Here is a 15,495-nt window from a genome sequence, read left to right on the forward strand (position 1 = left end):
GAGTAAGGAAAGAACAAGGGAACAGTTTGGCACTGCACAATTAAAGGAATAAATTTCCTTTTGTTCGTTCTAGCTAGTCCTTTAAGGCTTCCATGGAAAACATGACATGTCTCTCTCAACCCTCTCTACCCTCTCTACCCTACCCTCTCCCAATCCTATGAATGCTTTACAGGCTTTACATTTAAAAATCTAGTGACTCATTATCATAAAAAGCTCAATACCTATCCTCTTATGCTGTTATGCATTATTTCATTGATTGAATTGAAGTGACTAAAACTAACTAAAACTGAAGGACACCAAACTTAGCTAAATCCAATGTTTAATTCTCTTACTTACTCCAATGCATCATGTAGCTGAAATATTTGCAGCAAACCACATAACTTGTTATCATAGTTATAACCAATTAAAATATTTTACACATAGCGTATTGCATTCTGTGTAACTATGGCTGTTATTAATTTTTATGATGTAATTAGATATATAGTGTAGTTGAAAGCATGGATTGTCCTATGCACTATGCATGTGATATGGGGTCCCTTGTTCAACTCCGTATCAGAAATCACATCAACAAACAAGAACAAACAAAAGGAAGAGAGAAAGAATCCTCCTCTTTCCATTTTGTAATTCCTTGAGGACCAATAGTTGAGCATTTACCATGAACGCGCTCTAGAGTCATCTGAGAGAACTGTCTCTTTCAAACTAAACCATTCATGCAAAATCCATCCCCCACTTCCCACTTACTCCAACAATTTAGATTTAAACTTTCTCTTATTAGCTTATCATTACACACAAAAACCTTCTCTATGCATTGCATTGCTTCCCCCCATTCTACTACTAATACAACATAATTGCTTATATATATATATTTATAAGTACTTATGTAACTAAATTTTATTGTAAGTAAGAACAAGAATTAAGAACATAATTAACTTAAAAGGTGGTTGTGGTCCACACTAGTTCCACCTTCCTTGTCTACCTTTTTGCCCCCTATAAACCCCCCTACACTCCTCTTCTTCCACTCCCATTTCTTCCCAAAGAGGAGGTTCAAAAAGGCTATTTTCTTCTTCCTCTTCATTGTTGTCATTGTCACAATGGAGGCCAGGATGAGGAGAACAACAGTTGAGAAGATGAGGAAGGATAGCACAGTTGATGAGGTAGAAGAGGAGTTAGAAGAGGAAGATGAGAGTGGTGTTGGTGATGGTGTCCTTGCAGAAGAAGAGAAGAAGAAAAGTGCTGTTGGAAGTGGGAGAAGAGGATCAAATGGGGCAGGAGGAGTTTCTCCACCCTCCTGCCAGGCTGAGAGGTGTGGCGCCGACTTGACCGAGGCAAAAAGGTACCACCGCCGCCATAAGGTGTGTGAGTTTCATTCCAAGGCACCTGTGGTGGTGGTTGCAGGGATGAGGCAGAGGTTTTGCCAGCAATGTAGCAGGTGTTCAATTCACACCAATATTGTTTTGTTTTTCTCCTTTTTTCCTTAGAAACTAAGCATAGTACTAATTCTGAGGTAAATCTTGAAACTATTAACATGCATCTTAAATGATTTTGTTAATACATTAAGAAATTGAACTGATTTTTCCTATTATTCTTCACAAAGATCATTATTGTTGGGTATAGTTCAAAGTATTAGTTCCATGTGTCTTACCTTGTAGAAATATCTCTGATGAGTCTGTGTAGGTTCCATGACCTGGCAGAATTTGATGAAGCCAAAAGAAGCTGCCGCAGGCGCTTGGCCGGACACAATGAGAGACGCCGGAAGAGCAACATAGAGCCTTGCAACGAGGGAAGCGGCCGAGGCGGCAAAGGGCAACCCCCTAAGGAAAGCCACTGCAGAAACGCCGACGATCGGGGAAGAACTCAGATGAACATTTCAGGGAGCTCTGGCTACAAGTCCTTCCATATGGTTCCTTGCATTCCAAGGCATATAATAAGAAAAAGAAAAACCCCCTTTTTTCTATGTTAGAATAATAAGAATGTAATCAAGAGAAAACTATCAATATCTAAAGGGGTGTGTCATTTGAGATGTAAACTAGTTTGTTTTCATGCAGCTTTATGTTTTGTTTTACCTACTCAGTTACTTTATTGTGTTTATGTGTGCCTTAGTATATAATAATTATCCTGTTATAGAAGTCTTTGAATGGTGTACTTTCACTCCACATGATTAGAATAAAATCCCTGTTGCTTCTTATGGGTAAATTCTCACACCTCAGTTTATGCTATGCTAATAAAATGTGTGCTAGATACTGATTCTGTTTGAGACTGGAAACACATTATTTTATTGATTTGGTTTCATTTTGAAGATGCATTTTTCCCCAATATGGCATCAAATGTCTACACAAAATATTGATGAAGGGTCATTCCCAGCTTCATTTTTAAAAGCGGTTATTATAAAGAAATTCCAAGTCTATGCTTAGTAAGTGTTTTAGAACAAAAAATAGAGAGACAGAGACAATGAAGAGAAAGGCAAGATTAAAGAATTATCTCTTTGTTTCTTTTCTTACAGTTTCCAACTTTTGGGTAGACACAAAGTTAGTCAAATTGTCTTGGGACAAAAACATTTTACTTAATTATGTATCTGTCTCTTTTTCCAAACAAAAGTATATCTCTCAAATCTTTAAAAATTATGACACTAACCAAACTTATTTGCATATAAACAGATTAGGCTGCAGTTTGGTCTTACACAATCAGGAACTAAATCTGTCCCACATTGTTACTTAAAATAATGGGTTCTCACAGTTGGTTTTTATCAAGGAAGTTAAAAGATCACACCCTGAAATGTGGTTTCTTACAATGAAACCACATGATGAAGCTCTGTCCATATATTGAAATATGTTACACTTGAAAGTTTCTGAAACATCATATATTATCTTTTTTGTTCACTGAAATTTCACAACAATGCAGGATATATCATCTGTGCTTTTCCTGTTAAGTGCTTCTTCAGTAAGGCGTTTCGCCGAAGACCGAGCATCCTTTATGTCTTTGATGGTATTAACTGCTTCTTGATTTGTCATTACCTGGAATGAAATGAACGAACATATTTGAACACTATGTGTACACGTATGAGAAGATCCATAATGTGCATGGAATGATATTCATTTATCAAAATTAACCTTCCATAATCCATCACTTGCTAATATGAGGAATTCTACATCATCTTGTACAAGCTCCACTGTCACATGTGGTTCTGAACTCAAGTGTTTCTTCAGACTTTTGTCACCAAATGCCCTTGATACTGCCAACCGGCCATCAACCCTTGGAACGTCGCCTGAATTGGTGACAGAGGATTCATTCTTAGCGGGAATGAATTTGAGTGGTCAACAAAATTAGATAAGGGAAACAAATATAAGCTCCCTGAGCTTACAAACCATGACTGGACAACCTAGTTCAACACTAATAAGATCATAGATTAATAAAATGCCATACCTGGAAATTTTGACACAAAACCACCTCTATTTTTTATATCTTCACTTTCTGTGTGTGGCTCATGATCCTCCGATAGTTGTTTGGCAAGGCCTTTCTTGCATAAGACGGCCCGAGAATCACCAATATTAGCTATGACTAACTTCTGACAATTCATCAATATTGCAGTAACAGCAGTTGAACCCCCTCTACCCAGTTCGCCTGATTTCTCCAAAATGCTAGAATCGGTTATACTATAGGCTCTCCTGACAGCATTTTCAGGATCTTTCCAGAAGTCAGGCTACATGTGATGAAAACAAAAAGGAATGATTACACTTCTATAACACATTGCAACCATATTCATTCAAATTGAATTGGCACTATGATGCTACTTTCCAATTTGTTCTTGAGGATGTGGGGATCTGACTTAAACAAAAACCAACCCATAGATTTAGTACTAACCATAAAAGGCAAGGATTCGACCTTACCTCTTTTAAGATGTTTTCAAACAAGTGAGACCGCAAGTAATTAGGCACATTGTGACCGGCATGGCCATCGAATATCGCAAACAAGCCAAGTTCATTGCTATCAACTTGCTTAAATTCAGCAACAACAAAATCCTCCATGGCATGGTATGATCTTCCCTTTACTAAGTGAAATCCATGAGTTACACGCCTTGAAATCTTGCTCTTTCCTTTCCCCGAGTCAGGTTCCGACGAACGCAGCCCAACTTTTTCCTGCATGCAATATTATGCTCATGTCAGAATGGAGCAATTCCACAATTGCAACATTCATAAGGGCAAGACAAATAAGCAAACAGATAGTGTGCATTGAAGAAAGCAATCCAATATCTTTTATAATAGCTTTTGCAAACTACTTGAAAAACCACAGGTCCATGTAAAGGAACAGGTGGATCTGGATGGTAAAGCATGCTATGTTCTTTGATAAAAAGATGATTACAAAAAGGTAAAGAAAGTGAGAAGTAAACTGTAGAAAACAGTGCCAAGTGCCAAGAGGAAGAGCAAGCTGGTGCTTTTCACATTTCACATTCATGATTATCAGAAACAAAGATACAATTACAGATTACAATCATGAATTCTAGTAATTTATCTTTTTCTTCGAATACAGATCAAAGCAAGTTGAAAGATTGAACTTTTCCCCAATTCAGAAAAATAATTTATGACAGTGTCACAAGTCAAAGTCAATGATTGTAGAGATAAGTGCATTCATGAGTTAGGACAATGACAACCACAAATAAAAAATGAATAATCAATGGAGTTCATAGTAATTGAGCAATAGAAGCAATCCAATTGAACTAGCTGATGAGTATTAACATAAAAAATTAAAGATCTATATGCATAATTTCACCATAAAAAAAAAGCAAGAGAAAAAAAAGTTTCCTTTTTGCTTTTCTGATGCAATCATTAAAGCAATAAGTCCAATAAAAACAAGTGGGAATGAAGAATACCTTCATCTTATGGAGGATTTCTCTTGCAGCCATAGCTGAGTTGAGAGGAAGGTAAAAGAAGAAAAAGGTTGTGTGTTGTGCGTGGTGATGAGAGTAGAAGAAGAAACAAAAAACAAGTAAGTGGTGTTTAGAGATTCCTTTCACGTTTTTAAGAGACAAGACCACTGTGACTAACTTTAACTAATAAAACTGCTATTTAACTCTTCTTACTTTCTCTCCCTTCTTTTAAAAGTTAATACATGTTTATATTAATCTTATTTATTTTTAATGATTTTTATCTAAATTTTTATTCTTAAAAAAGTCCACCTTTCATGAAATATGAGATCATGTTTAAAGTTTTATGATAAATAGTTAAAATAACGTATATTTATTGACAAAACTGGATTTTTTAAGTATAATGTAAATATTTTATTTGATAAATTATATAATATTATCAATGAGTAATTTTTCTATTCTAAAGAATATATAATTTTTTTTATTATTTTTTATATTTTAATATTAAAAATAGTAAAATTTTAAATTTAACCATTATTTTGTAAAATTTTGTAGTAACAATACTTTATATGTTTTGTTTAAAAAATAAAAAATACTTCATATATTTTTATATATTATCCTCTGTAATAAATATAATATTGGTGTTATGAGAGTTGAATATATAATTTTAAATTAAAATAAGTTGCTTAAAAATAAACCATTAAATAAGTTGCTCTCTATGAAAGATGATGAGACAAAGAGGGAAGAGTGCTTTTATATATATATAAAAGATAAATTTATTAAAAGGATGATTTTAATATTAAATATAATGTTGGAGGATCATTTTAAATTAAGAAAAAAGTTAAGGATAATTTTGATTTTGACTTTAAATCTTAAGTACTAAAATAGTATTTATCTTTTTTTTAATTATTGATCATTTTAAGTTGATTAAATTTTAACACTTTTATGTATTATGTATAAAATTAACCATGTGAAATAATGAGATTAAGCAGTTATGCTTATTTGATTTAGATAAATTTTTACAATTGTATAACAAAATCCTAAAATACTATCTTCTAATGTGTTTAGCGATTATAATAGATAGTTTTTTGTTAACTAAAAGAATAGTTATAGAATAACTAAACTTTAAGAGTGATGAGTTAACAAATAACTTTGACCACATTAGCCTTTATAATACATCTAAGAAAAAAAATTATACATACAATAGTTTTAGAGTTGTAACTTTCCATAACATATAAATTACTAATATGTTTTTTTTTTCAAAGTAAATTCGCCTCAAATTGTAGTAGCATCATCTGCTAAAATTTGACCATTTTTCATACATTTACCGTCTTGAACTTGAGATTTTTTATACATATATTTTAAAGGACGTATTAATATATCAATTCAATAAATAATAATAATAATAATAATAATAATAATAATAATAGATATATGATATATTTCTGTCAGTTAATTAAAGTAAATTTGATAAAGTTATTACAATTGTGCATTGTGAAGAAATATTTTTGTCTTTGTTTATGATTATGGGGTACGACAACATTTTTTTGAAGTTTGATTTCGATTGAAATTTACTTAAATAGTAAATTGCACTAGATTTTAATTCAAAAGACATTATATCTTTACTCTTTTATAATAGAAAAATGAAGGTACACTTAAAATTTAAAATATTACCAAATATAATAAAATTTTCATGTTCAAGATCTAACTCAATTACTCTCAAACAGTGACGGATTCAAAAAATTTTAGTAATAGAGGTAAAAATATATTAAAATAAATTTTGTTAAATATCGATATATTTATAATTTGAAATTACAATGATGTATAAGTAGAATTTTTTTTTTACATATATTTAGAAATTAGAATAATTATGTATAAGAGTTAAAATAAAAAATATTAATTAAAATTTAATTAAAAAGTTTTTTTAGTTAATATCAATTATCTTTTTTAAAATAATTTTATTTATTTTAAATTTTAAATCCTAAATCTTCTAAAAATGAATTTTTTACAATTAAAACAAACATTGGTTAATGTAGTTCCTTAATTATATTTTTCTGTTAATTAATAAATATATAATATGTTTTTATCTCAACCAATTTTTGAAAAAAAACTAATAATTTTATTTATATTTAGAAAATTAAATTTCAGTTTAACCATTAACTAATTGGCTAGTTTAAAAAGATAAAAACTCACATGTAGTTGTTTTATGTAAAGTAAAATTTGAGAATTATTAAAAGATTTGACAAATTTGAGTAAATCATCATTTAAGGATTTTTATTTATTAATTTTATATAAAGACAATTATATATAAATCTTTATTTTTAAAAAGTATATTATCATTATTTATTAATTTTTTTATTTTTAATTTTAATATTAAATCAAATTTAACAAGACAAATATTACTGCATGTTAAATTTAATAAAATAAATATTTTAACATAAACCTCAAAGAATCATTTATAATTTATTATAGAGACAAAGAATATAAAACAAAGAGGACAACTATATATATTTATATATAATTATTATTATTATTATTATTATTTTACAATTGCAGTGGGGCAATAGCCCCTTCAATGAACATCGATTCGTACTGCTCTCAAGTAATGTTATTAGTAAGAATTAAATTCATAATTTGGAAAAAAATCTTGTTATTAGTAAGTACTATTACGAAGTACTTGACGATAAATGTTTGAGTGTATCTTAATTTTTTTTGTGATACATAATAAAGATTTGTCTTTTAAAAAAATTAGTTGTAGTGGACGAGTAAATCGACTTCAATTCTTGAATAATCAATATTATTTTTGTTTTTATTGTAACAAAATATTTTTTTATAAAAAGGAACATGTATTAATAATTATTATTTTATATATGAATAATTCTACACTTCAGACACAAATTTTTTCTATAATTTCACATTAGTTAATATAAAATATTGTGTATTCATCTTATCTTTAATAGTTTTGATAAGTGTTTAAATAAAAAGTATGAAATAGTTTTAGTTAGATTTTAACAAAAATAGTTCTTCATAATAGTTTTTTTATGACAACAACAACAACGAAGTCTTGTCCCGCTAGATAGAGTCGGTTACATAGATCAAACGACGCTATTGAGCTCTATCATGTATCATGTCTACAGAGAGACCGTTTACATGTAGATCTCATTTGACTACCTCATGAATGGTCTTTCTAGGCCTTCCTCTGTCTTTGACCTCTTATCCATCTTCCATCTCATCCACCCTCTTAACTGGGTGCTCTGTTGGTCTTCTTCTCACATGTCCAAACTACCTTAGATGCGATTCTACCATCTTTTCCACAATAGGTGCTACTCCAACTCTCTCTCATATATCTTCGTTCCTTATTATATCCAATCGTGTATGACTACTCATTCATCTCAATATCTTCATCTCTACCGCACTTAACTTATGTTCGTGCTCCTCTTTGTCCGCCCAATATTCTGTACCATAAAGTATAGCCGGTCTGATAGCAGTGCGATAGAATTTACCTTTAAGTTTTAAATGCACTTTTTTGTCACATATAAAACTAGATGTACTCTGCATTTTGACCAACCTGCTTGGATCCTATTATTTACATCCTATTCAATATCTCCATTATCTTGTATGATGCACTCAAGATATTTAAAACTTTTAACTTTTCGTAGGATGTTTTCTCCAATCTTCACCTCTATATTCAGGTTTTTCCTTCAACGGCTGAACTTGCATTCCATATATTCCGTCTTGCTACGACTTATGCGCAAACCATACACTTCTAAAGCTTCTCTCCATAAATTCAACTTCTTATTTAGGTCTTTTCTTGATTCTCCCATATGAACGATATTATTGGCAAAAAACATGCACCATGGCATAGACTCTTTGGATATGCTTTGTAAGTACTTCTAAAACTAATGTGAAAAGGTATGGACTTAAGGATGATCCCTGATATAATCCTATACCAATAGAAGATTCTTCTGTCACACCACCTTAAGTCTTCACACTAGTTGTAACCCCATCTTATATGTGTTTAATTGCACGAATATATGCGATCCTTACTCTCATACTTTTCAAAATCTTTCATAAGACCTCCCTTGGCACCCTATCATACACTTTTGAAAGAATCTTTCTTCCCTCGTGCATAACCGACCAAGACTCGAAAGAGTCTTATGTTCTTCGTTAAATAACTCGTAGAAGTAGCTCTTCCACCTTTTATTGATGTTTTCATCTTAAGTCAAAACCTCTTTGTCTTTATTCTTTATGCACTTAACCTGATCCAAGTCTCTCGTTCTTCTTTCATGGCTCTTTACTATTCTATATATATCTTTTTCTCCTTACTTCGTACCTAAAGACTGGTAGAAACCCTCATATGCTCTTGTTCTTACTTCACTTACAGCCACTTTTGTCTCTTTCTTAATCGCCCTATATTTTTCCCAATTATCTGCATTGCGGCACAAAAATCACTCTTTAAAGCTCTCTCTTTTTGTCTTTATCTTTTCTTGTATACTCACATTCCATCACCAGGACTCCTTGTCTCTTGGTCCTATCCCTCTAAATTCACCAAAATTTTCTTCTATTGTTCTTCTAATAACTTCTGCCATCTCCCTCCACATCTCCTTCACGCTTTCCTCTCCTTCCCACTTTTCCTCTTCTCCTACCTGTCTTAAGAAACTTCTTTATTCTTTACCTTTCATCCATCACCACCTCGTCATTGGATTCTTTATATGATGTCTTTTTCTTAATTTTTGCTCAACGCGAAAATTTATGACAAGCATCCTATGTTGTGTTGTTAAACTCTCTCTTAGAATAATTTTACAATTAATACAAAATTTTCGGTCGACTCTCTTCAACAAGAAGAAGTCAATTTGAGAGCTTGTCATACCACTCTTATAGGTTATAAGATGTTTGTCTCTCTTTTTAAAACATATATTTGCGATGAGAATGTCAAAGGTTGAGGAAAAGTCCAAAATAGTTTTACCATAGGCATTGACCACCTCGAAACTATGGCCTCCGTGAATCCATACCCAGTCACTTCTCTTCCAACATAGCCATTTAAATATCCTCCTAAAAAAATCTTATCTTCCTAAGGTATGTCTTGGACCAAACTTTCTAAATCCTCCTAAAACCTTATCTTGTGTTACTCGTCTAAACCCATTTGTGGTGCATAAGTACTAATCACATGAAAAGTACCTCCTTCCACTACAAGTTTGATAGAGATGGTCTGATCACCCACCCTCTTGACATCCACTACGTCCTTCTTCTACTGCTTATCCACGATAATACCTATCACATTCCTATTCTTCACCTTTCCTGTATACCCTTGAACCTGAAGGTATCCAACTCCCTATCTTTCGAGCTGCCCATTTTGTTTCTTATAGGCACATGATGTTAATCTTCTTCCTTGTTGAATAAAGTGACAAATATATCCCTAACGATTTACATTTCGAACAGATTAGTCCCTAAAAAGATAATACTAATAAAGTCTTATAGGATAACAAACGTGGACAAATCAGTTAAAATTAAGACATTCTGTCTAAATCATTGGGACTAATTTGAAGGTAGTGTGTCCATATTTACTATCCTAGAAAAATTTATTAATACTTTTTTTCTTTAGGGACTAATCTGTCTGAAGTATAAATCTTTAGGAGTTTATTTGTCACTTTACTTTAGTTTCTTTTGTTATAATAATAAAGAAAGTAATTTAAGGACAAATTTTATCTCAATATTAGATTGTACTTGTTCAAATAGATTTTAATAAAAGAGTAAGAGAGTTTAAAAATTTTAATCATAAATTAAAAAAATATCTACAAATTTAACTACTAATATTATTTAAAAAAAAATATTTGAAAAAAGATAGAATTTTAATATAAATATTTTAATTTAATCACAAATTATGTATTATTATCAATAAGTAACTATTCTTCTTTTTTTGATTGGCTAAAATTACTGTTTTTTAAAATTCACAGCAAAAGTATACCATAATGGGACTGAGTCAAACTGAAATTATGTCTTTTCAATTTGCAAGTGTCAAGTAGCCGTATTGGTATTAATGAACACGTGGAATATATTTATTATTGGTCCGATAAGTATCTATATTTTATGGGTCAACGATATATATAAAGGTTGTTGGTCAGTGGTGGGGATTGGATGAGTTGTTAAATGTGATATTATTATTCAGACCAAACTACTAATCTCTTACTTTCTAGTCTCTACACTTCTAACAAGAAGCTAATATTCCCACAAAAGAATCAACATAATATTATTAACAGATTTATTATACATTTAAACAATATTGTTATCTAACTTCAATTAAGTAGATTTAATACTAACAAAAATTACTTTTATTAAAAAAATATGATTACATGCGTACATCAATTAAGTCATTTACGTTTATACACTACATTATCGTCGTCATTATCGTCATCGTCTTCTTTTTCTTCTTTTTCTTCTTGGCATATTTTCTCCTCATCGTCATTATTTTATTACTACTTATTGCTGTTATTACAGTAGAAAGTAAAGAGAAAAAATTTTAAATTGTACAAGACAACGAGTCTAAATGAACCTTAATTCACTCAGAAATGAATCGAAATTATATATTGATTGTGATACAATTAATTCAGAAATGAACCGAAATTACATAATTGATTGTGACACATAAACTCAGTTCGAAAATAAGTACACAAACAAGACTGAATCATGAACAAAAATACATCAAAAATCAATTTTGGATCAAACAACGTCATTAACATATTTTTTTGTCTTTTTTGTTTGATATTTTCTTCTCTTTTTCTTGATTTTATTCCTCTCAAGAGAATAAATAAAAAAGAATTTCGAGAAAATAAAATAAGATGGTGAAGATAAAGAAGAAAAAGATGAAAAAAAAGAAGAAGCAGTAGAAGGTGAGGAGAAAGAGTTTTAAATTATGCAGGAAAACGAGTCCAAATGCACCTTCATTCACTCAGAAATGAACCGAAATTATATAATGATTGTGACACAATTAACTCAGAAATGAACCGAAATTACATAACAATTACGACACAATTAACTCAAAAATGAACCGAAATTACATAATAATTGCGACACATAAACTCAGTTCGAAAACAAGCACACAAACAAGATTGAATTATGAACAAACACACGTCTAAAATCAATTTTGGATCAGAAAACGTCATTAACATGTTTCTTCTTCTTTTTTGTTTGATATTTCCTTCTCTTTTTCTTGATTTTATTCCTCTCAAGAGAGTAAATAACAAAATTTGAGAAAATAAAATAAGAAGGTGAAAACGAAGAAGAAAAAGATGAAAAAGAAAAAGAAGAAGTAGTAGAAGATGAAGAAAAAGAGGAGAAAGAATTTTGAATTGTGTAGGACAACGAGTCCAGATACACTTTAATTCAATTAAAAATTAACCGAAATTATATAATGATCGCGACACAATTAACTCAAAAATGAACCAAAATTACATAATGGACTACGATATAATTAGCTCAGAATTAAACCGAAATTACATAACAATTGCGACACAATTAACTCATAAATGAACCGAAATTACATAATGATTGCGACACATAAACTCAGTTCGAAAATAAGCATACAAACAAGATTGAATCGTGAACAGAAACACATTCAAAATCAATTTTGGATCAAACAACATCATCATCAACATGGTAAAAATTCAACAATAACAATAACAATGATAACGATAACAATGATATGTATAAGAAGAAGTCGACAATGACGATAACGATGATGATCACGATGATGATGATGGAGGAGAAGGATAAAAAGGAAGGAGGATAAAAAATTCCAATGAGAAAAGAAGAAGAAAGAGGAGGAGAAGGAGGTGGTAGTGTTGGTGACGACGGTAACGAAGAAGAAGAAGAAGAAGACGTAGCATTAGAGAGTGTTCGGGTTTGTTTGAGCGCGATTCTCAAATCGAAAAAGATCTTTTACAAAAGTAAAAGTGATTTATATTTGGATATCTCATGTCAAAAAATCTTTTTATTTATCAATTATGTTTGGGTAAAATAAGATAAAAGTATTTTTTTGTTTATTTATTATGTGAAAACATCTTTTTTTTAAAGAAAAAGATTTTTTTAAAAAAAGATGTAAATTGTAACTTCTCAAAAAAGATATTTTTTATTTTTCTAATGCTTTTACTTTTACTATTAGAAATTTGCCAAACACACTAAAAAATAAAAAAAGAACTTTTTTATTAAAAAAGATATTTTTTATCGAATTAATGGCGTCCAAACAAGCACTAGAAAAAGAAGATGAAGAAGAAGAAGCGCGAGAAAAGAAAAAAGCAAAAAAAAACGCGTGATCTAAATTACTTGGATGTTAAAATTGTTCGAATGTAAAAAATAATTCTATTATTTATCGTTTAATTATATTTTTAATTTAATTCTAGGCATCAAATAGTTGAATTGATTATGTACATATTATTCTATTATTTATTTTTACTTTTTATAGTATCATTAAATTTGGCAAATTAATAATTAATTCACTATAAATTTAAATTTTATTTAAAAATTTATCATTAACCTATAAATCATTATAGACATAAAATAAAATTCTAACTCTTTAACATTTATTTTAACAGATAAATAAATTAATTATTCGATCAATTTAAATTTATTTATTTATTTATTTATGTATTACTAAGATTTTCTTTTTAAGAGAGGTTTATTTATTTAGTCCTGTTATTATTTTTTGTTTTTTTTTTTTGGGATTGTTGACAAACCCAAAAGTAAGATCCATAAAGCTAAAACCAAATCAAAAAAGATTTACACTGGTACATCGGTATATAGGGAATAAAAGTCATCCAGATACTAATAAAATAATGGGAATGGTGCAGATGCTGAAAAAATAACGGAAGCATGGTGGGCAATGGATCTAATGTGTTTCTAACATCCGACGTGATTGGAGTCATCAATTTTGACGAAGTTAATAATTTTATTATAGTGATATAGTTTAGAATCACCTATTTTAACGAAGTTAATAATCTCCTTAGGGTAAAAAATAAAAATAGTCATAAAATAAAGAATACATGTTTTATTTTCAAAAAACGTAAAAAAATAAATACACAGTTTATTTCATATTTAAATAAATTTTAATTTTATTTTATAAATAAAAAGTACATGAATTATTTATACTAGTGAAAAAAAACTTTTATAACTTGAACAATGTAAAACTAATACATAATATAAAATTCATCATTTTAAATAATATAAGACTTATATTCTCTTATTACAATTAACTAATATAATGAATCTACTAACTCTACTTGTTCTTATGTCATATTTTCTAATCGATGGTGGCGTTTATGGCTTATAAATGGCGTTTGGACTTTGGAGAGTCTAGCTTAACTATGTATGTGGACTAGTGTTCTATTCTATACTTGATATTTGGAGTGGAATTTCGTCGTTAGATAGTGTGTTTGGGTTTTACTTTTTGGCAATGATAATTGGTATGTAGTGTTATGTTATTGTTGATGAAAACCATCAAGATTTTGATAATGATTTCTTAAGTATGGTGGTTTAATTTAAGTGTTATGATGAAATATTATATTAGTGTTTAAATTAATAATAAAGCTAGAATATGTATGTCTAATTTACCAAAAACTAAAACAACACTTCTCTAAATAATATTTAGTGATCGGCTTTTTCCCTTCCTAAATTATGTTTCTTCAGTAAAATAGAAAGCATGCCATGCTTCAAATGTTGCAATCTAAAATAATTTAATACAACAGAACATAAAATCTTAAAAAATATAAAAATATATGTCAATATGTCATACATGTATAATTTTTGTCTGTTGCTATTAACTGCTATAATAAATCAATTATATATTTGTAAATCATAAAATAGTACTAGTACTATTTATTCTAACATAATATTTTTTTAATTAAATTAATAACCTTAACACATAATATTAGAACTAAGTAATTAACTTTAATGTGATGCATGATAATCCTAACCAACAAGAAACTGAATTATTTCTTTTATTTCCTTTCTAAAAGACTATAAATCTATGAAGTACCATTACATCAAATTAAATATTGTTTTCTTTAAATTTCATATACCAAATTTCTACCATTGTATGATTATAATACCAAAATTGCAGAATACATCTAGTTGATATTTCATAATTACTTAATTAGGACAGAATAATATAAGCTCATGCGATAAGATAGTGAGAAGAAATAAAAATGGTACTTGGAGCTTATTTAGGTACTCTTAAGTTGTTGAAAAAAAGATTTTATTTTAATAAAAATATCTTTTTTAAAAAGTTATAGTGTGTGATAAATTTTTAATAATAAAAATAAAATTAATAAAAAATATATTTATTTAAATTATAATTTATTTAAAAAATCATTTTACTTAAAAAATATTGTTTATATAATAAATAAATAAATATTTTTATATTGTTAATATTCAAACTTTTTTTTACTAAAGATAAGGAGACTCGAACATGTGATTTCCTATGGAGAGATTATGTCATTTAAATTATAACTCATTGGCATTAATATTCAAACATTATTAATAAATAAAAAAAAGGTGAATTCTATGATATAGAAGGAATATTCTTTCTATACCTATATATTTTTGTTGTCAAGAATAATAAGTGACAAGTGTCTAAAAAAAAGAGT

The 15,495-nt window shown here is 29.3% G+C and overlaps 2 protein-coding genes across 2 annotated transcripts; one reads left to right on the forward strand and one right to left on the reverse strand.

Moving 5' to 3' along the window:
• The first annotated feature begins 908 nt into the window (after positions 1–908).
• LOC107462574 (squamosa promoter-binding protein 1) lies at positions 909–2,518 on the forward strand. The gene is made up of 3 exons (XM_052253388.1): positions 909–1,429; positions 1,675–1,900; positions 2,501–2,518. Exons 1-3 carry the CDS (start codon positions 1,092–1,094, stop codon positions 2,516–2,518), a joined length of 582 nt encoding a protein of 193 aa, XP_052109348.1. The 5' UTR covers positions 909–1,091.
• A 100-nt stretch (positions 2,519–2,618) lies between these two features.
• LOC107462629 (probable protein phosphatase 2C 39) lies at positions 2,619–5,019 on the reverse strand. The gene is made up of 5 exons (XM_016081253.3): positions 4,865–5,019; positions 3,885–4,133; positions 3,421–3,697; positions 3,108–3,262; positions 2,619–3,011 (listed from the first exon to the last, which is right to left on the reverse strand). Exons 1-5 carry the CDS (start codon positions 4,895–4,897, stop codon positions 2,874–2,876), a joined length of 852 nt encoding a protein of 283 aa, XP_015936739.1. The 5' UTR covers positions 4,898–5,019; the 3' UTR covers positions 2,619–2,873.
• Between the last annotated feature and the right edge of the window lie 10,476 nt (positions 5,020–15,495).

Source organism: Arachis duranensis, chromosome 8 (assembly GCF_000817695.3).
Source record: "Arachis duranensis cultivar V14167 chromosome 8, aradu.V14167.gnm2.J7QH, whole genome shotgun sequence".
Taxonomy (NCBI): Eukaryota; Viridiplantae; Streptophyta; class Magnoliopsida; order Fabales; family Fabaceae; genus Arachis; species Arachis duranensis.